General features: G+C 39.0%; 1 protein-coding gene across 2 annotated transcripts in view; it reads right to left on the reverse strand.

Annotated features, from left to right (window-relative positions):
• Positions 1 to 13,280: 13,280 nt before the first annotated feature.
• nck2a (NCK adaptor protein 2a) overlaps positions 13,281 to 22,816 on the reverse strand; it is a 39,318-nt gene continuing 29,782 nt past the window's right edge. For both annotated transcript variants that reach the window (XM_042427116.1, XM_042427117.1), the window contains 2 exons: positions 15,668 to 16,443; positions 13,281 to 14,632 (listed from right to left, as the gene is read on the reverse strand). In XM_042427116.1, the coding sequence (XP_042283050.1) occupies positions 14,438 to 14,632; positions 15,668 to 16,443 (971 nt within the window). In that variant the 3' untranslated portion in view covers positions 13,281 to 14,437. The remainder of the gene's footprint in view (positions 14,633 to 15,667; positions 16,444 to 22,816) is intronic.

Here is a 22,816-nt window from a genome sequence, read left to right on the forward strand (position 1 = left end):
CTCTCGACAGCGGGTATTAAGAGTTATTAAACTGGATTTGCTATAGTTTGTGGCTGTAAAATGTTTGTTTACACTGGTAATGTCTGTAAACACTGGAGTAAAATGGATCAAGCCACAGATAAAACACTCAAAAATTGTACCTGGATATACCTCACACTGATATGGTCTAAAATTCACTGCTTGGGGCTTTAAGGTTTACACTGTTTATGTCATTGTAAAATGTCCCTGTATTTCCTATTATAGGAAAATTGATAGAGGAAATATAGTTGCACACTCCTCCTGTATCCACAAGTGACTTTATTCACCTCACACCTGACACTCTGATGAAGGCATATTCACACCTGATACCCTGCTGAAGGCATATTTGAAATGTTGGTGTGAGGTGAATGCAGTCACTTGTGGATACAGGATGAATGTGTAACTATATTTCCTCTCACCTCATTAGGTGTGTGTCCTTGACTTAATAGGAAAATGCAGAGGTGGAATAACTTCTCAAAGGGACCAAATTTCATCCAGGATATTGATTCTTATAATAAACTCGAGCCTTTTGGCCTTGGGAGATGTCTCTGTTTCCTCAGTGAAACCCCTCTGCGATCCAACTCTTTCATAATCAAGCAGACATCTTACTTGTAGGCCATGCTCTCTACATTTAGAATACATCCATCTGTATCCGCACAGTTGTCCTGAGTATAGTAACTGGTCACAATGAAACCGTCAGCATCCTGCAGATTACCATACTGCTTTCTTCTGGAGAGACCTGATCTAAGAAGTTGTTTAAGTTTACTTTCACTAATTATATAACCATGCCACGCTCATGCCTGAGTGGTAGTACTAATCAGCATACTTAAAACTGCAGTGCGGAACTATTATATATAAATGAACGTCCATTACATTCAAGCCCCTGCCAAACAACTTCACACAATGCTGGGAGCAGCTGAGCGGAAATAGACATATGGCTCAGAAGGAATGGAAGAAGAAAAGTAGTGCAAGGTAACGCAAAAGTATTGCAAGAGAATGCGAAACATATTGCAAGGTAACACGAAATATATTACGAGGGAACACAAAAAAAGAAAATCTCACTGTGACCCTTGGGATGCTCCATAATTTTAACATTATTCTAGGATATACTTCAGCAGTCAGAGTATCTCCCGGAAGAAATACTCCTTGAAGTGGTCCTGCAGGAAGGCTCTGGAGCTGTCTTGACCCTGGCCCCTGTGGGTTTGCACTCTAGAGATATGGTTGATACTGAGCATTTCAAGAGATGAGCACATTTTATTTGGCTTGATAGAAAGTGGAAAAAGTAATGATTCTGATTGTGGTACACCCATTGGGGTATGATGTTTATGTAAGGAAGCATAGTGCTCAGTTTTAATCACAATTTTTCTATGCAAGTGTTTCTACCTGGAGTAATTCTTCAGCAGCCTACAAGGAAGAGTTCTACATAGTGCACTCCGCTGAGGCCTGTTTGCTGTGCAGAAAGGGCTACAGAAATTGCACACCAGGTATGCATACAATACTTGGAAACATGACTGTTTCAATTCTCAGTTGTTAGTAACAAAAGTTAAAAAAAATATATGCATACATGTGCACTGTATATATTGTATTATGCATGAGGTGGTGAAGACTTGTAGCATCTGAAAATAAAATACAAAAAAGCACAAAGGCTAATTTGGAGATGGCAGAAGAGGAAAGCTGCGGCAGATCCACTCTGAGAATTTGCATATTGGTGTCTGCAGCAAATTCTGCACATTATGTGCCTGACTGAATTGATGAAAAAGGACACAGTCATAGATGTAAAGCAATGCAGGCTTTAAAGAGGAATGCGACCCATTTTAAGAATTCACATATGTTCTGCCTGTGCCCCAGGACAGTTCAGTCAGTATTTGTGAACATGCACCACTCTCTCCTAGAGTGAAGTCTACATTCTAGCATTACTGAACCAGAATTAAAACCTCATTTAGGTGTAAGAGCTCACACAACCATTTTATGGCCTCATAAAGTCAGCATCAATGAAGGAGTATAAATTCTTTAATCACTAACATTTCTACAGTGAACTGTCTTCATCAGGGTATCTGCATGCATGAATAAAATTATCGTTTTAACACATTTGAAACATGACTTTTTCTTCCTGAAAATATCCTGTGTGTAGTCAGTTGTGTAGCTCACCACTTACAAGCTCACCACTGACTCTTAGAAGTATTAAAGCCACATATGAACAGGTTATTTGCCACTCATACTTAAGCCAAAATATAAGGTTCACTAGTACGCAATCTACATTTATAGCTCATTAGGTGTTCAATCACTGAGAAGTGTCAACCTACTCATTGGTGGAGCTGGAATCAAACCAGGAAACTTCAGACTACCAGATGACTGCTCTACCTCCTGAGCCACTACTGTTGTATTGAATGGTATGAAAAATAAATAATAATTAATGAAGATGAACCACAATAAATAAATACATTCATAAGTTGAAATGGTCATTGTTTAATAGGGTACAACCGCTCCATATCCCAGAATGTCACATGGTTATTTTGCAATTACTACACGCTGGGCCAAAGTGTGAACTTCTAAAACAATGTAAAGGTATAATGCAGAGATGAGCTATGTTTTTTTTGGAACAAGCCTTTTTTCAATACTAGTCAATATAGAGTTAAATGAGAAATGCCAGACTGTTATGACCAAAAAAGGAGACACATCATGTTGAAGAGTTAACAAAAGATAATTTATTAAATAAAATGAAACAACTTAACCAAATATTAAGAATATTGGGTGTGGATGTCCATATAATCAGTGGTGTCAGTGTGCATGGGTGGTAAATGTGTGCGTATGTGTGTGTGTTATAAGGTGCATGAAAGCAAAGACCAAGAACTAAAACAACATAAGGTGCCTGTAGGGGTGAAGAGCAAAGCTGCAAGCAGCAGCAAGCAGTCAGAGGAGGGAGAGAGACTGCCACAGCTGCAGCCCAACCTTTAACAACCTGGCAACCCTATGGGCCCTCGGGTGTCGCCAGTTGCCCTAATGAACACCTGCAGAGACAGAGCAGACAGGTAAACTACAAGGCCAAACAAAGATGACACCAGGGGTCATCACAAGACACTGAAACCTTACCAGGCTTGGCTATTACATGTCCCTGATGTGTCACCCACGACTTAAAAAAAAACAACTTCAATGACACAATAGACACTGAGTCATCCAAAACTTTTCTTTGTTGGTAGTCAGCAGTGTTTGTGACTTAAAGAGTATCTACCTGCATCTGATGTGGCATGTTGTGCTTCCTATACTATAGGAGCCTGTAGCCTTTTCTGCAACAATGTTAGAGAGCAGACAGCTTTGTATTTTGTATTTTGTATGGTGTGTTCTGTGTGGGGTTTTTTTTTGTTGCTTTGTACTGTTTGTTGTTGTGCTGTTGTATTTTTGATTATGGGGGACTATGGATGCAAATTAGCTTCAAGCTAACTCCTAGTGCAGTGCATCTTTAATGTTTAAAACTACACACTGTCCCAATCAATAAATCAAATCTACAAATCTACAGTAACATAATCAAATTATGTTGCCCCTAGGGATGTCAATAATTAATCAATCATCAGTTAATTGCCATTAATAACTTAACTGAATACAAATATATTAACCGATAACGGAGAAGATGGGGGATGTGTGGTGTACTTGTCAGAAAACGCTATGTAGATTTGCTGCAGTGTGCAGTTGTGCCACCAGGTGGAGCCTCTTACTTTTTAATGAGGCTGAGTTACAGGTGTGTTTGGTGACCGTCTGAAAAGGCCACACAAACTGTGCAAGGAGGAAGCAAAAAGTCGCAGTGTGCCTCGATCTGCTTACTGTGGCAGCCATGTTAATAAACTCTGAAGCATAAAGTTGTGCAAATTCCAGAGTTGTTGTTTGGCAGCTGTGAAGTTTAGCTAATGCTAATGCTAAACTAGCATCTTGAACAGAAGCGGCTGCTCGGTTAATGCAGGAGATCTGAGTGTCAAACAGCAGGACTCTAATTACACATACTGACAACAAAATCAACACAAAAGTGTGCTGTATAAGTAACACTCCCCTGCCCTGAGTCTAAACGCATTTTAGCAGTGGCAGTAAATGGTCTGAGCCACTGTTTGCAGCAGCTGGACTAACTTTAGCTACAGTAAACACACACACATCCATCATGTAGATCAGGTCTGCAGATTATTTTAATAATAATAATAATTTATAAACCAGTCAAACTGAAGTCCATTGTGGGGAGAATGGGGTAACCTGTTTCACATTTACATTATTTTGAATTGGCCGGCTAAATGTGAACTTGCCAAGTGCGAGGCTAACGTTAACTGGCCAGCTAACACCTGTAGCAAACCCTTATCAATCTGTCCATCGTTTGTTAACTTGTTTTCATTGACTGAACATTCAGCAACAATAATACAAATCTTACCGTTGTTATTCTGTCATGTTGAATTCCTTTGTTTGGTTCATGTTCAAGATGTAATTCTTTGGCCCTGAAAGTTATAAAAGTAGTGTAAAAAAAAAAAAAAAAAAGTACAAACTTTCAGTATCTGCTTGAGCATTCATTCTGAAAGAAATATAAGCTATTGCCTACCCCCCTTTATTTTTTGCCAAATTGGTAATGCAAATGAGTTGTGTTACTGTAAATTCTAAACTTATGTACTGGTTAAGTAAACTAACAAGTAGATGGACTTTAAGACTCTAAATAGGCCTAATTAAGACAAAATGAAAACTTAGAGCTGAATCAACTCAATGAGAAACAAGGAACTAAATAACAATTTAAAGGAACCTAGGTTGAAAATGATCTCAAACCTTAATAAATTCAAACCAAAGTGAGATAAAATAGGGAGAAATACTTATTTTTCTGAGATTTAGGTTTTATTTTGGATGGTTTCAAGGGATTAAATGCACAATTCCTCTGTGTGTGTGAGATGTGTGATGTGGTACCAGTTTATGTGTACTACTACTTGTCTATATAAATAAGCCAGCAGATCAAACTTACCCCTTGGTCTGCGGTCATTTATTCCTTAGTTTTAGTTATAAACTGCTCCTCTGAACCTAGACTCTGGTCCTATCTATCTATAAATACCTACAGTGCTACACTTATACATTCCGCTGTCACAATACCCTCCACTTAAAGTAATCTCTCAGTGATTTGTGTTTCTGTTATCTTTTCACTGGAGAGACTCTCTGGATGGCTTCAACCGTTTTTTTGTCATGGGATTTTTATTATTTTCCTGCAGCAACAGGCCATTTCAGGGCTGCTAGGGTCACTTTTGTGCTTGTGGAGAAACGTTATTTCAATAGAGTGCAGTTTTTCTATAACAAGGAAAGAAGCTCTGCGTTGGTAGATGACAGGAAAAGAGGGGGGAGCAGTCAATGAGAAAGAAATGAGAGAACGTCAGGAGGAAATTGAATTTTGAACATACAGTCGTACATTTCTGTTAAGGTGACTACTTCTTAGCCTTGACACAGCTTTGTACAAGCAGAAAAGCAACAGGGTAGTGTTCGACTGGTTGCGCATTTTTTTTCTGAATGCAACATTTTAGCATTCAGCTGCCAGGAGTGGATAATTTAGAAAGGTATTATATACCACATATATATGGTATACATATTGTAATATCTTTTTAGTGACGCTTTTACCAGAAGCTCAATGTGACGATTGCCACCACCTTCACCCTCGTCCCAGCCTCTATTCATTTGCTTCCCCTCTCACTATTTGATGACTCCTCATCAGTATCTCAAGCTCTGCAAAACAACTACTTACTGTTTGAATGTCTGGTCTGTGATTGCTTTTTGTCATCTCCTCCACTGTGAAACACCCCTCACAGTGTCAAGAGAACCAAATCAATAATTTTAGACATTATCTCAGCTGTCTTGTTGTCTCTCTTAGATAACGGTATGATTATAGTTTTGAAGGGAGTTGTATAAATAAAGTTTACAAGGTGTGTTCATTGTGTCCACCAGAAGACTTGTAGTGTGTCTAACAGGGTAAAGAAAAGCCTCTAAAACTTTTTTTTTTGTAAGGCACCTTTCATACATACAGAAAAGCTCTCTATGATCAAAACCGAATGCTGATGAAATTGAATGCTGTAATTTGTATCTGCATTTTGATTTTTGGAAAGTTTTCTAACTCTTTCTGTCTCTGATCAGCCTGGTTGTGGATGTGTTGAGGGTTTGTGTTCTTTGAATAGAAAATTACTGTCAAACCTCTGCAGATGATACTGACAGCATAGTGGACAGAATTTAAGTAATTGTCTGGACAGTGGTCTTATATCTGTGTGTCACATTGCAATATCAAACCTGACAGAACTGTTTAAAGTGGTAATCCAATGACTCCCATAAAGTTCAGGGAACTCACGAGTGACGGTAAATAAATAGGAATAGTCAAAATGGAAGCAGCAGACATCAAGATATCCTGATCCAGCAAAAATGCTGGATCCTACATTTCCCACAATGCAACCAATAGCATTTGTTATCTTTTTTGTTTGATTGTCAGTCACAGTCCTCAACTCCAGTTTGTGACTTTCTGTTGACAATGTTGACAGTTGTAACCTTTAAGGCCAAACCGAGATAATCCTGGTGACATCAGTATTTTACATATTTAACAAAGAAGTAAAATAAAGACACTTCAGATAAAAACAAACAAACAGAAAACAACGTAGAAACAGTCATTTCAAAATGACTGTATACCTTGACGTCCAAGAAACTCCAATAAAGGTTTCCACACTTTTTCAAATTCTCCTGCCCTTCCTCTTGTTATGTATGTCAGTCTCTCCAATACAATACAATATGCCATTTCCTTCACCCATACATGTATTGAAGGTAAATCCATTTTTCCATATCCAAGATAAAGCTATCATCCTCCTTGCCTGCAGGAGTCCAAAGTTAATTAAAGTTACCTGTTGTGAACTAACAGTAAAGTTCTTTGGATATATACCTAGCACACACAATTTTGCTTGGTGAGGGAACTTCACTCCAACCATGTCAGATATCATTCAGATATCATCATTCATATCAGTGTTTTTTAAATTTTGGGCAGGCCCATACACAGTGAAACAGAATACCCTTTCCTTCTAAACATCTAATACAAGTGTCCGGGACATCAGGGGACCAATGGTTCAGCTTGCAGCTTGCAGCAGCTTTTCTAAAAAATTGCGATACAATTTGCTGTTGTTGTTTTATGTGCTGTTGGGAATTGGGAAAAATTACAAGCAAAGGAAAATAATGCAATTTTTTAAAAAACTACTACCAGTGAAGAATCATATGTAATCACTTCCTTTGATAAAAAGCATACTTCATATCACAGAAACAACTGTATTTCAATGAAAATTTGAGAACCATGGGCTCAAAGTTATATAAAAAAGAAAATACTTTACTTGAGTTCCATTTATAAGCCTTTAGTAAATAAACTTTCACCTCAGCATTAGCACCAAATAAAATCAGTCAATAATGCCATTAAAATAAATCCATTAACATAAAAATATTGTTTCATTTCCAAAGTGCCTATTTTTGTGCTTGGGGTAGATTATGTCCATTTTTGCTGTCTGAACAATGCATTCTTCTGACTAACTGAATGCATACCAAAGGCCTAGTGCCGGTTAAATGAAAAACAAAGTGTAATCTCTTACACCTGTAGGGATGTATAGGCTACAACTCATGTATGAAACTACAATTCAGTGTCCTCTTAGTCATACTCCATCTCCTCTCTCTGAAAAGCTCCACTGTTGAGTCGTTGGTTTTAGTGAAAGAAAACCAAGGCTCAGAGGCTCTGGTTTGTAGTTGCTTCTGCTCCTTGTTGAATGCGCATTGTGATATGTAAGTTATCACGACACAAAATGCAACAATTGGTCAAAATCACAAGTAGCCTGTTGATTTGGCCATTTCATGTGGAAAAGTTACATTAATTTAGCAAAATTGCAAGCTCTCACAAATATTGTGTGAGATTTTTTGAATTTACATTAATTATTGCAATCTCAAAATCTCAAATTTCCTGGAAGCACTGACTAGTAAACTGATCTTCAAGTGTAAAAATCAATTTAAGTGGACAGCACCAGCCCCTAATGGTTGAACAATTGAATTGAACAACATTTCCTCTGCCTTTGGCCTACTGTACCTACACACCTCTGCGTGGCCTCTCTTTTTGTTGCCAGTCTGGACTTCATTTTGGTTTAGTTGGTGTAGTTGCTACTTGTTGTGGCAAACTGAAGCCGTTAGTTTGGGGAGTCTTTTGTTTTTCTTCTGTAGGGAGAGTAATTTCTAGCCCCATGTCCCCATTATGCATTTCGTTTTATGGTTTCTGTTTGGCTGCTGGAGTTTTTTTCTATTCGGCTTTGACAGCAGGTACTAATAATGAGCTTTTGTAGACTGAACTCTAAGAGTGGCAGTGACAGTGGGAGTTATATTAGCTCAAGATCATGTCCATGGCTTACTGGGGGCACCTCCATAGAAGGTGCTTTAGAGACCTGCATAGATCCACATTAAAACATACCCCCTCATCTGCACAGTAGCTGCCTAAAGATATATATTTATATATATTGCAAATATATTTTGCAAAGGACCGGATGCCTTTTTGTTTAAAAGTGATGTGGAGTCATGGAGTTGGCCGTGTCGAACATTATTTTCTTGTGCATTGCCTCAGAAACTCTCTGCAAATTACAAGTCTGAACAAGAGATGTTTTCAGTTTTTATGTCTTAATGGGGGTGTGTGACCCAGAGTGAGGTAAACTGGAGGTTGCCTTTTACTTCATGGGATGTGAAGTACAAGGAAACATCATAGCCTTAGTCTTTATTTACATATTTTGGGGTCAGGAATACTCAATTTTTCTCAGGAAAAAATCAAAGAACTGTGGTTGCAATCAACACTACAGGCTGGGACCAGAGCTGATTGATAGTGTGACTGAGCATATACTATAATTTACTAACTCAAAAGTGCATTTGATGTTATATAACTTATAGAGCTAGAGCAGTCAGCCAGTCTCGCCATATCTCTCCGCTTTTGGTTGGGTTGCTTTTGGTTTTAATTTAAATTACAACTCAAGCATGGTCCCTTTGTGCATCCTTGAGCCTGGCCGTGACACTGCATTTCCAAAATGAAGCACAAATTCAACTCTCCAAGACTCTGATTTAAATCAAAACTTTTAATTTTAAAATCCACAAATTTAAATCACATTCAAATGAATGCTCAGTTACCTAATTAAGCTGTTTTTGTTCAGTGGTTATTTCTACACTGAGCTCATGGACAAACATACAAACACAGAGACACAAATTCATTAAAAGTCTAACAGAGGCACATAATTTCACTGTCCTTTTAGCAAATTGAAGTAATTGGCCTGTAACCTTTAATAACCAAACAAAATTATGTTTCACTTTGTTGTCAATACATCTAATGTGGATACTGAAATATATGTACAGCTGTAAGGCGCCCAGGCAAGAAGCCCAATACTGCCATCCTGTGTTAGTTTAAAGATACTGCATCCCAGATTGCAGACAGTTTCGTAAGGTCATATTTTTCCGTCCTCTGTTGTTGAATCATTTTCAAATTCACCATTACTGTTCTGTTCTGTGTTTTTGTCACTGTGGCATTCCTCTATAGATGTAAAAACACCCCAGTAATTGAACTTTTTCATCCAAAAGTTAATGTAATAGTGAAACTTAAATATAGAACATACATACACACCACTCTGTTAAACCACTGTGGTGGAAGTCTGCTGCTGTGTTTCAGTCATCGCCCTCACACGCAGATATAAAATCATGTCTGTTGGCAGCCCGGTGCCATCCAAGCTGAGGCAGATGGCGGTTTAATCATGACTGACAAAGACTCAAACGCTCCTGTCAGGTGACATCAAACCCCAGCCAGTCTAATCACACCAGCTGACAGATACAGTATGTATGGGATAACAAATGAAAGGACTTTTGGTAACTACCAGAGTTTGTACACTGTTGTAGAACAAACATTTCAGGTCCTTCATTTAGTATAAGTGAAAGCAGCAAAATCACAATGTAAAAAACACAACATCTGTCTTGTATTTAAAATTTTGCATGAGTAAACCACCTTTTAAACTCTAATATATTAATCTGTAAACAGTATTTTGATATTGTAGCTTGTTCAGGTCATGCTGACAACTACATTAAACATTTTTGGCAGGCTCTACGCTGGTATAAGTTAATCATGTTTTGCATACCTTATTCTTCAAAGGAACTTAAATCTGGTAAGCCTTTTGATATAAAGTACAAAGTACAAGTACAGTGCAGTGTGTGATTGCTGAGCCTCTAACAGTATTATATAATCAATTGTTAGAAGAATCAATTTTACCTTGTGAGTGGGAAGAGGCCCAAATCAGTGCAATTTTCAAAAAATGAGACAAATCATTAGCAGGAAACTATAGGCCAGTTAGTCTGACATCTGTAGTATGTAAAACAGTGGAAAATCTAATCAGGACATATATTATTAACCATCTGAAGTCAAGCAGACTTTTTAGCAATAAACAGTATGGATTTATATCTGGACACTTAAGCTTCTCACGGTTCTTGATAAGTGGTCAGCAGCTTTGGACAGAGGACATTCAGTCGATTTCATATATATGGACTTCCAAAAAGCTTTTGATGCAGTTCCTCATAAAAGACTACTGTTAAAATTAAAATCCTGTTGCAAAGACAGAGTTACAGACTGGATACAGGACTTTTTATGTAATAGGAAACAGCAGGTGGTGGTAAATGGTGCCACTTCAGGCAGGAAACCGGTGACCTCTGGAGTTCCACAGGGATCTGTGCTGGGCCCTGTACTCTTTATTTGTTGTCTATATAGATGATTTACCACGTGTCAAAAAGATGCATATCTTTTTGTGGATGACACAGAAATATTTAGAATAATTACACACATGCTCAAGGTATCAAATAATTTTGAACTTACACTGAACCTGATTGAAACTTGTTATTTATAAGCTATAACCTAATGGATCATTCTGTGTAGAGGGGTTTCCATTGACAACAGGATTTATGCCACGACATAGTACAGTCTCAGTCACTACACTTGTATTAAATGATATACATTCTCTGGACAGGAAACCGCACTGTGCTTTTGATACTGTTGACAACTGCATTTACGAAAGAGATGTCACCATCTTTGTATGGATGGTCATGCTCAGAGCTGCTTTCATGCATATAAAACACAGATGATCTGTACTGATGATCTCACATCAACCTCCCTTTTAATAACCAGGCGGTGAAACACAAGTTTCTGTGCTTGATCCCTTATTATTTACAATCTACATAACAAAATTATTACTCCAGTACAGACTCACAATATCAAACCATATCTAGATTACAATCAGCCTTTAACCTTCTTCAGACGTCATTGCAGAACCTCAAACTTCTACTGAATGTTGATAAGATGAAATGTGTTTTATTCTCAAGAACACATACAATACTTCTATCTTACATTTTCCTGCCATCCGTACACACAATGGTACTGAAACTGAAGTTGTTCAGTCTTTTAAATTCAGTTAGAAGTCTGACTTTTAAAGCGCATTTGGAACAACTGGCACGTATTCTGAAAATAAAAATGGGTTTCTTATATTGGAATAGAGCACGTTTCTCTATTGAGGACATCACTGTGCAATCAACCATAATGTCTGTGCTTGACTATAGAGACTATATATAGATTATATCACGTACTCTCATGCTGCTCATTCCACCTTAACACAACTTGATGCAGTTTACTACTGAGATCTTGTTTCATTACAGGAGATAAATATCCTACTCAACACTGTGTACTGTATCAACACAACTGTTACTGTTCATCAACTCTTGACATCCAACAAGTAAAAAAAAACTGAACTTTGGAAAATTGCCTTCAAGAACTTTGCAACATATACATGGATTTAACTGTGAAGGACACTGAACGATTTTAATTTTGAACGAGATGTCTGTTTATTTCAGACACTGTTTGTATGTGCTTGTGTATGACTGGCTGTATTCTATTTCTCCTGCTGTATTCAGGTCTCTCTTGCAAAACATCTTGATCTCAATGTGACTGTCTGAATAAATAAAGGATAAGAGGTACAAAAAAATATATCATTTGATTATAATTCAAAGTATAAGCCCGTTTTAGTCAAGCTTTAATGAAATATAACAACAGTAAAACTTAACATTACTTTGATCAATTCAGGAGTGATAGCAGGTCCCAGTCCTGTGTTTTTAATTTTTCTGCTTGGACAACCGTTTTTTACACTTGGACAACAGATTGGGAAGCTGTAGCTCAGGTGGTGGAGCGTGTCAGCGATTAAATGTAGGGTTGGTCATTCAATCTCTACCTCCCTCTATCCACATGTTAAGGTGCCCTTGAACAAGACACTGAACCACTATATGTATGATTTGTTTGTACATAAGACATCTTCCAAATTAAAATGTAAAGATTGTGGCTTCAACATACTATTAGGACGCCTCATTATCTATTCCACCTTCAACATGTGCTTATTGTGCTTGGGTCTTCTAGCACTGGGAAGACTATTTATTACTGCCCAGGAGGAGTAAAAGATTTTTTTTTGTTTTTTTTTAAACCAATAACCAATGGGAAAGTACAGATGACAACCAATCACCCATTCGACACATGCTGTTTTAATATTCTTCAAAATTTTTTATTGAACAAAAGTATTTCAATTCTCATCACGTTGTCGGCGATACAGTACCATAGTTTGATCTTAACGATTCATTTATGCACCTCATCTTATTCTGAATATATACATACAGTGGAGACAAGAATTAAATAACAATGCTCAATAACATTCAGATATATCATATAAAAGCTGAGGACCCCATGATCAACACTTCCATTGGTAAACGAATGCACATAGAAAAAGAAATAAATGTAAAAGTAAATGTTTGGTAGGACTAGAACTTTTTTCTATTACAAACCAAATGACAGTATATTTGGTGTCTTGATGGTGGAGAGATGACTATCAATAATAACAGCTGTTGCCTTTCTCAATTGTTGGGCTGGTTTTGTTATTAACATTGTTTGTTGACCTATGAATGATATTTTATTTAGGATTTATAAATGTATAAATGTAGAACTTAGGGTTGCCCCTTCTTTGTTGATTGGTTATTGGGGTCTCAGTTTTTATAGTTTTTCATGTGTGATGAGACTTTTCCTGCAAACTTCTTTGTAATCACAAAATTCACAAAGATATATTCTTCCTTGAAAAATACTCGATCAGAAGAGGTACTCTTTTATAACGGCATTCATTTGCAGGAGCTGGAGGAGATCAAGTGTAGTTACTCAAAAGTGTTACCAAAAGGTTGTTTTTTTATTATTATTCTTCAGTCAGTATCCTCATGTAACTACAGACATACTGGAGAACAGAACAGAAACATGTTCAATGTGACACAATATAAAGCATGAGCATAGAGCTATGAATGAATGCCAAGTTTAGTGAGTGCAGTGCAGACCTGGAGCCAGTAGTATGGGTACAGGGTGGCACATTTGGTTACATTGATAAACATTCAAACTCTACAGGAAATCAGAGGTCTCCCCTATTGCATTAACACTTCCCCACTGCCATTCAGAAACATTACAAGAAGTATTGTAGCCAGCTTTTTAATAATATTACTAATAATGACTGGAGATGAAAACATGGCGGAGTTTAATAAAAGTGAAAGACAAAAGTTTAAATGGGGAGAGAAATCAAGTAGAGCAATGGTGAAAATGAGGAGAAAAAAGGCAAGAGAGTGATTGTGGTCACTTTGTGAAGTCACTGAATGAAAGAGCAATGATTGATACCACCCAAGAGGAATTTAAATTAGCTTTAAAAAAAACAAAATATTAACTCAGGAACAAGCATTTAGACATCTTTTAAAAATAAATGAACAAAACAAAATAAAACAATAGCTAACAAGTTGACAGGGCAATACTAGAGTAAGGTCCCTCAAAGGTTCGAGTCCTCTGAACTGTTAAACATTTTGTCCTCCTGTGTGGATTAAGAGCAATGGTGTAACCTACAATGTGCATGGTAGTAAATGGACATTATGTATGACATCAGAAGGAGAGCTTAACCCCCAACAAGGCCTCAGGCGTTCTGTTAGCGGCAGATGTGGTCACTGCAAATGTTAGCACATCCAAGACAGAGAGGCTTAGTATGCATTGTGCTGTACATGAAGGATGTGGCTGGATATTTGCTGACAGTGCATGCCATCTTGGGGTTAACTGCTTGGTTGTAGAGCAAGAAAGAATTTCATCTGATCACCACTGGAGGGCGACAGATAAAACTTGACTGTAGTACAGACGCCATAGCGAGAGGGTCCACAGCTAAGGCTTGGATTAAGACAGTTAGGGAGTGGCATTTTTATTACGTGTGTGTATGAGAGAGTGTGGAGAGTGTGTGTGTGTGTGTGTGCATGTATGTGTGTATGTGTGAGATCCAGTGTAAGTGTGAGGATGTGTGAATCACAGCAGCGCTTTGACCAGGTACAGCTTCTCTCCATGTTCGCTGGTGAAGATGGGGGCTTTCTTGTAGTGCTCCAGTAGTTCGTCCATGGAGTTGAACCTGCGCTGGCCGATACAGTACACTCCTTCTGACAGCTGCACTTTAAAGTGCTTATTCTTACCCACAGCCTTCAGAGACACAGAGAAATCACTGGGCTGAAAGACAAAGAGGGAGAGTTGTTGGAACAGTTAAAAATGGAGAGAGGAACATGTGCAGCAGGTGGCAGTATATTCTCACATTTAAAGATCTGGGTTCATTTTCCAAACTGATACATGTGAAAGAAAGAAAAGTAAAAATCAACTTAACTCCTCGTCCAAAACTAAGGAATTAAACCAATTCATAAACTTTCTTTTGACCTAAAAACAATATAAGTAGCTTCAGAGGTCTCTTAAGTTGCTGAAGAGTAGGTTCTAGACGGCTGCAGTACAAAAACACGTTTGACTGTGAATAACATTGGTTATTACAAATAAAAATGTTATTTGAAGCAATATGAATAATAAGCTGTAAATTGTAAGCTGTAACTTCCAAGTGCACATTTGATAAAATGCTGAGCCACCTCTGTGGATTCATTTTGTTTGCAATCATGTTCCATGCAACTTCACTGTCTGCACTTTATTATACATTTTCTCTTATGAACCTCGCCTACTAGTAGCAGAATTTCCTTTCTGCTCCAGTTCAGTTTTCTTTTTGTTTCCATTACAGCCAATTTGTGATTATTTTGTCATGATTTATTTATTTATGTTGTTTATTACACATATTAATTGCTACTAGACTCGTGTCTGTACAGTAAATCTGAAATTAATTAGAGAATGGTCTGACTCAGCAAGACAGCCAATAAGTGTATTACCCAAAATGTCAAACTATTCCTTTAAAGATTTCAAATAAATAAAATTAACATCATTGTGAAGACTTTTTATGAGTGATTAATCTTGCAGATGTAGGTTACATCCCTGTGTGTGATTGGCTATTTCTTCTCTGAGCATACATAAGAATTATGATGTGACTTAAGAGCGGCTGCTTCTACTAGTATGCAGGATGTTGCTAAATGTTTTTTTAAAGCATTCGAACTTACAATATAATTTTTACATTTAATAAACACAGGTCGACAACATGCCTAGTGCCTCTAGTTCCAGCGTTTCTCCCAGCCTCTTTAAAGCAACTCTGTCATGACTTCCACTGCACAGACTCACCGATGACTCGCTGTCTCGTATGAGGAAGTCGCCCTCCTCTCCTCTCTCATTGAGTATACTCTCAGCCTGGTGTCTGGTGATGTTGCCATAGTACCAGTCCCTCCCAGCGAACTTCCCTGAGCGTGCCGGTGCCACAAAGCGGTTCTGCGGGGAGCTCGACGTGGAAGAGGGCAGGCCGGGCCGCTCGTCCAGCACCATCACATAGTTCTTAGGTACCAGGCCCACCATGCCACGCGAGTTCTTACACCTCCACCACTCCGGGTCATTCTCTGGCTTCTCCACCACCTCCATGACCTCTCCCTTCTCAAAGTTCAGCTCCTCCTCGGTCACAGAGCTGAAGGGGTAGAGTGTTTGAACCAGGTGGAGCACTTCACCACGGCCGCCTGCGCGCCCGTTGGCCAACAAAGTCCCTTGAGAGCCTCCGTGGTAGCCCAGTGAAGAATCTCCCTCCCCTCTGTCATCTGCTCCTCCCATCTCCTCCTGGACGTAATTGGAGGGAAACCAGCCCACACGGCCCGCCTGGGTGCCCCGCCACCAACCGTCGCTGCACTTCTCCATCACGATGACCCTGGAGCCCTTCACCAAGGTCAGCTCGTCTTCCCTCTCTGCTGTGTAGGCAAACTTGACCACAGCGGGGATGTTGAGGTCGTAGATTCTCTCCGCGGCTCCTCCTCCCATCCCTCCGCCCCCGCTGCCATTGGAAGGATATTCTGTGTCTGAGCTTGGAGTTGGGGAAGCATCACGGGCGCTTGGCTTCCTCTTAGTTTTTCCCAAACCTGCAGCAAGAACAGAAACAGAAGAGAATGATGACACAGACATAGAGATTAGTAAAGGCTGCTTTTGTTTTTTAAACTTAAATAAACTTTACATTGACACATTATCACATTATAAAGTAGATATGGCAAACATGTTAGCAGCCACTTTACTATTTAAACATCCAGCAGATGTGGAGTAACATGAGAATTCATTTGGAGTCGTATTTGTGTCCATCTGACAAATGCAAGTCCAATATTCACTCTTTTTTTTAGCTCTGGTCTGGTATCCACCAGCTAGTCTATAACTTTGTCTCCTGTGTAGTGCTGGTAAGTTTGTGTGTAGCAGGTTTTTTGGAGCTTTTTCACTAAAAAAACCATCTGCGTGCTGCGTCTCGACACCAGGCTGATGAAAGTGGTGGGCCCAAACCAAAACTGTGAAGTTGTGTCCCTAAAACCTAAACAACAAGCTGAAAGACGCTAAAATGCTCTGTAGAGCTGTGGGGAACTGAAGAGCTGGGTGATAATTCTCTGTAGGTTTACTACTACAAGTTAATCCTTACATGCACACATGAACACAAACACACATGTAGTCATTTGATTAGGAATATAAAAATATTGAGTATAGCAGCTTTAAACTTTAAATTTTGGCATTAGAGCAGTGGTGAGAATAGATAACTGATAGCCGGGAAAAACCCGAGATTAGGTCGGCAGGAAACTGATTGAGGTTGCAAGTTCCACTTAAGGGCCCTCAAAAGCAAAGGATAAAGGATATCCTATGAGAAACCTCAGCAGTGAAGGACAGATCGATACTCCTGATAATAAAATTAATACCAAGGTTAAGTTTTTCTCATACCTGAAGAAATGAAAGCGCTCATTTCTTTTTGGTATTCTGTCGACACCGTCTACACGCAAGATACGCATCTATTCTAATAAAGGCTGAAAATAGATGATGCAGACAGCGAAAGAAAAGTGGAGCAGGCACCATGGGCTTGATAATGACAGGCACATCCAGGATCAAAGCTCCTGCCTTACCTGTCTCTGACTTTTCCATTCATGAACTTTCAAAGACGCTCCTTGAAACATGCGTTTGCACACTTCAATGAGGCCCTAAGTTTCTAAAGTCTCTCTCTAAAGTTGAACATAACCAAGGAGGCCTTCTTTTCACATTCATGTTAAAATAATAATGACACACCATATTGTAGACAATGTTTAACCAGTTCATATGACAGCTGAAGCTTTTGTCAGCATATACTCATGTGTGCTCCTAATAACTGAAGTGGGTTTCTTGACAGCTAATCACCCAGTTTGTGCCACAGAGCCTGCTGAAATGCCACAGAAATGTCATTGCTGAATAGTACATTTACATTGTTTGGAAAACTGCTGGGTTCACACAGAGTAGCATGAAACTTGTTGGCAGAGAGAGGAGGAGGAGGAAGAGAGCTGAGAAGAAAGACGAGAGGTCCCTTGGCAGCTGTTTCTCACACACACAGTAGACCGAGCACATCAGAGGCCACAGCTGACAAAAACGCAATGAAGAAGGATGAGACAGGAATAACAAGCAGATCATGTTTATGGATAGCAGTGTGTATCCTACATATCTGATGGCTCTGTGTGTGTGTGTGTGTATGTGAGATTATTCTGCATCTCCTGGCTGTAAGCTGAAAAAGTTTGACTCTTGGGCTACTTCAGGTTAGGGTTGAACAATTATTCAAAATTTTATCAAAATCGCAACATGGCCTACTGCAATTTTCAAATCACAGGAGGTGCAAAATTTATTAAAGGCAAAATGTGTGTCAAAATACCATTTTAAGATAAATATTGTTGTGCTGCAGAGATATCTGGCCTACACATCTTATGCTACAGTCTTAAGAAAACATCTTTGTTTGGTACAGATTCTCGCAAAAATCACACCATTCCCTCTAATATTGTGAATCATATCACAATTGCAATATCAGTCACAATAATCACAATTAGATTTTTTTTTTAATTGTTTAGCTCCACTTCAGGTGATCCCTTAGGAAAAATAAAATAGACTGTCGTTGCCATGAGTTAGCAAGCAGACACACACAAGAAAGCAGCAAACACACACTTCCTTGAGCTAAGTGAAAGCACTTTAACGCACACACAGATACACACGCAACTTTCTTCTTCACTTATTTCCACTTCAAGAGACTGGCCTGCTGGTTAGAGCAGCAGCAGGCTATATTCTCTCCTCCCACACATTCACTCCAAACCTTCACCAACCTCCTCATCTTGTGGAAGTAGACTAGGGTTTCAAGCCCAGAGGACTGCAACTCAGAGGGAAGTGAGTTGATAAGAGCCTGCGTGTCTGCAAGTTGCAGCATATTGCTTCATACCACGGCTTACAGTGGAGGGATGTGTGACGGTTACTGCGTTATATGAGTCTGCACATTACCACCCACCAGACACATGGAGGTGTGTGCAGTGATGAAAAAGCACAACTTGGCCCTCAAATGGAGAATAAGTACTGTGTCAGCGAGTGATGTGACTTAAAAGAAGACTTTAAATAACCTTTTGAGTGATGCTGCATTCTCAATTTTCCACAAATGTCTGGGGTCATAATGCGCAACTTTGTGTAAAACCAATAAAACCTGCCAAAAAGCTTGAGGAGACAAATGAAAATATTTGTCAGTGGGATCAGTGTTTGCACTGGAATAAAAAAAAAGGTGTACACACTCTTAAGCAGCAGCCTTGAAGGATAAGTTAAAGTCTGTCTTAATAACAACAGTCAGGTTGAACACCGAAAGGTTTTCCTTCCTTTAATAATTCCTCGTGTTCATACTGACCATTAAAAGATCCTCTTCAAATGCACCTGAAGAGGGATGAAGAGGAGGGGCCAAAATCCACAGTGTGTCCACAAAGTCATTTTGTGCAAAAAGGCACTTAAAAGTTTATCTCAAGCTTATATGATGCTTCAGCAGCCTGAGTTAGTCTTATCAAGTAGATATTTGACACATTTATAGTCTTTTTAGCATAAAATTCCTTCTTTGTGTTTCTCTGTTGAGCTGCGGTAGAAGTATAGTAACAAAAAGAAGGACTTTGGCAATAAAAAGACTGTAACATTGAAAGATATCTACTTGATTTGACTCATTTGGACAGCTAGAGCTTCATATGAATTTCAGATAAACTTTTAAATATATTTTTGCACAAAAGAAGGACTGTGGATTTTGGCCCCCATCACTTACATTGTAAATGCATTATGAAGGGATCCTCTAATGGTCAGTATGAACAGGAGTGATTATAGCATGAAACACCTGTTACAATGTTCATTTGGACATGTGACTGTTGTTTTAAGATGGACTTGAAATATCGTGAACCTGTCCTTTAATAACATGCACATGCAGTATCTGGGGCCACCAATTGTGCACTAGAATAATTAATTTGAGGGTACAAATTACTATATTTTTTAGCCACATCAGCAGCGTGACTCTGTAGATGGCATCATCTGTCTGTTGATAACTTTCTCAACATCCTACAGCTTGATAACTTACCATTTCACATTTGACTAAAGACTACTCTGAAAGTAAGGACACAACAAACTCAGAATAATCATACATCTGCACTGGAAGATATGAAAGATATTTTTTGCAGTGCGGACAGTGTAATGTTAGCTGTCAGTCCAGAGCAGCAGCAGCAGGAGTCATTGCGACATCACCACCTGATCAGCAAGAGTATTCAACATTAAAACACTCGGTCGTGACTAACACCAGACATTACACCAAGCTAGTTTTTGTAGTTAAATTATTCACATCGATGCTCAAAAGTGTGTTGTGCTAATATCATTAGCTAGTGGTCTGTTAGCTAAAAGAAATCCAAGCCAAGTTATCTAAAAGTAATAACACACTTGTGTCGACATGACGTGTAGCGTCTCTGCACCACACCCTCTGCACTAAAGAAAGCACTTGTACTATTTTTATCTGGTCACTTAATACTCACTGACTGTAGAGTCTGTAGAGTTGCACTATATTGTGTTGACTGCGGTAGTGTGTTGGTCATGTTAAATAAAAAGTACATTAATGTAGCTGCTTTGGGGTCAATTCTTAATGTAAACATGAATATTTTTATTAATGCACCAGGTTAGAGGCTTCCTTGTACAGTTTACAGCATTAGGTCTCTGAGAATCTCTTTCATATACAAGCAAAATTGTTATTGTAACTGAAATATCCTTAACTGAATCCATATTGAATTGAATCGAAAATCAAATCGATTTGGGACCTTGTGAATCGGAATTAAATCAGGAAATTAGTGGCAACACCCATCCATACTCCCTGGGTACAGCCTCATAGAGCCTCTACCATAGCTTTAGTCTTCATTTTGTTTTAGATAATTTTTGTCATTATTCGACAATAATAAAACATATCAACGAATGTCCCCGACCAGAATCAAACCCACAGGGCTGCAGTTGAATGGTATGCATATTAAACCACTTGGCCATCATAATGCCCCACAAATGACTAATTCTTCACACAAAATATGGTAATAAATGTGCACAAATTATCAAAAAATGTACCTCCTGTCACCTGCTGCACTCTTCATGGACCATTTATGGACAGAGGATTTTTGAAAGCAGCAGCTTTCTGAGTGAATTACTGTAGACATAAATTGTGCTTCACACAGCTACACGGTTGTGTATCCTCTTGCAGCGTGTTTGTACAGGAAACAAGTGGACAGGACAAATGGACTTCAGCTATATAATGATTTTCATCTGAGGACAGGACAAAAGGCTTCACACAGCCTCACATTCGCCCACGCACACTCACACATCAATGGTGGCAGAGAGGTCACGCAAAAACTCAGGTGGACAGAAATTTAACATGTTGGTACATTGTACCAATAAGTGCTGGCCTGATTCGAACACTGAGTGGGACCTTTGCTGAATTTTTTAAGCCATTACTGATTTTTCTCCACGTGAGAGAAAACTGGGGCACAAAGTAGCACGCAGCCATTCAATTCTGCCTGGATGGATGTCGATGATACAACGACATTAAATCACAGTAACTGAGGAGAGAAGTGGAGATAACAGTAATCATGGACTATCTGCAAGGTCCATAATAACAATGTGGACTCATCGAGGAGCTGAAAAAAAGAAAAAAAAAACCTGAGGACATATATATGGGATGAAGTAATCCTGCTGTCAGCCAATCAGATTCTCTATTTGAGTGTGTGAGTAAGTTCCATTAGCCCCTGACCTCACCTATTGCTCATCGCCTCATCAAGAAAATGTTCTTGCCTATTTGATTTGCTCAGGCTTTTAACACTAAAGAGCTACTGGCTGGAAGCAAACTACTTAGACTGAAATGGAACTAGGCCATAATGTTGTAGTCGATATGTAACACTCGGGTACAGAGGGGTGATCTATCATTCCAACGCAACCATTAGGCTGCTGTTTTCTCCACTAATCAATCTGCTGATCATAGTAAAGCAGAGAACTACAATGACAGAGCCTGAAGAGACGGGGGCTGATGAGGACAGTATTGGTGACGGGGGGTGAGTGGGGGTAGGGGGGTGAATGTTCTTTCTGCGCACAATGAGCCCTGGTCAGGGTGATGGTGGCAGGCTGTGCCACGCTGGCCCACATAAAGCTGCAGAGTTTCCCTGAGGGCTGATATCCACAGAGCTGAGAGGAATCAGCACATAAGACCAGACTCCCTTCATCTCTCTGTCTATTCTCTCCTCATCCCCTCCCTCCACCACTACAGTTACTATTTTTATTACAATTGCACTTCATGATTATTCTGTCCTATTAGAGATTCCTCCAGATGTTTCTGGTTTCTCTCCATCTCTCTCCCTCTGCCAACCTGAGAAAAAGCGGTGACTTAAGCTAAAACTGTCAAAACAGATGACTTTCTTGCCACAAGAAAGTAGATCATTTTTACATGAATTCCTTCCTTTTTGACTTGAACTGTATACCAACACATCCCACTTCAGCAGCCATCTATAAATGATGTCACCTCATTCAGTCAAGGCTGCTTCCCGCTGTTCACATCTGTGGCATCTGTATTCTGCGACTGCAGCCTGGCAACGGCTCTGATGGTGATTAGGGGAATTTTTATCTTCTACCCTCAAATTCCCAATTATAAAAATAAATTAGATCAGATGAAGTTGGGAAGCCTAATATCTTTTAGGAGCTGGTTATGAGCTCATTGGTCTTATTATCAGTCATAACAAATAAAACCAATTTTATGACGCCTGAGAGATTTAACCATGCATGTTTTGAAGCAGCACTTTAAGGCTCGGAGGCAGCGGTTTCTTCCAGACAACTGTGACAAAGAGTGCATCATTAAATATTAAAAAAAAAAATCTAAAAATACCAACACACAAGATAATTGCTCACTGACATATGGGAGAGCTCACACTCCGCTACTGGTACGCT

Source organism: Thunnus maccoyii, chromosome 11 (genome assembly GCF_910596095.1).
Source record: "Thunnus maccoyii chromosome 11, fThuMac1.1, whole genome shotgun sequence".
NCBI classification, from domain to species: Eukaryota; Metazoa; Chordata; class Actinopteri; order Scombriformes; family Scombridae; genus Thunnus; species Thunnus maccoyii.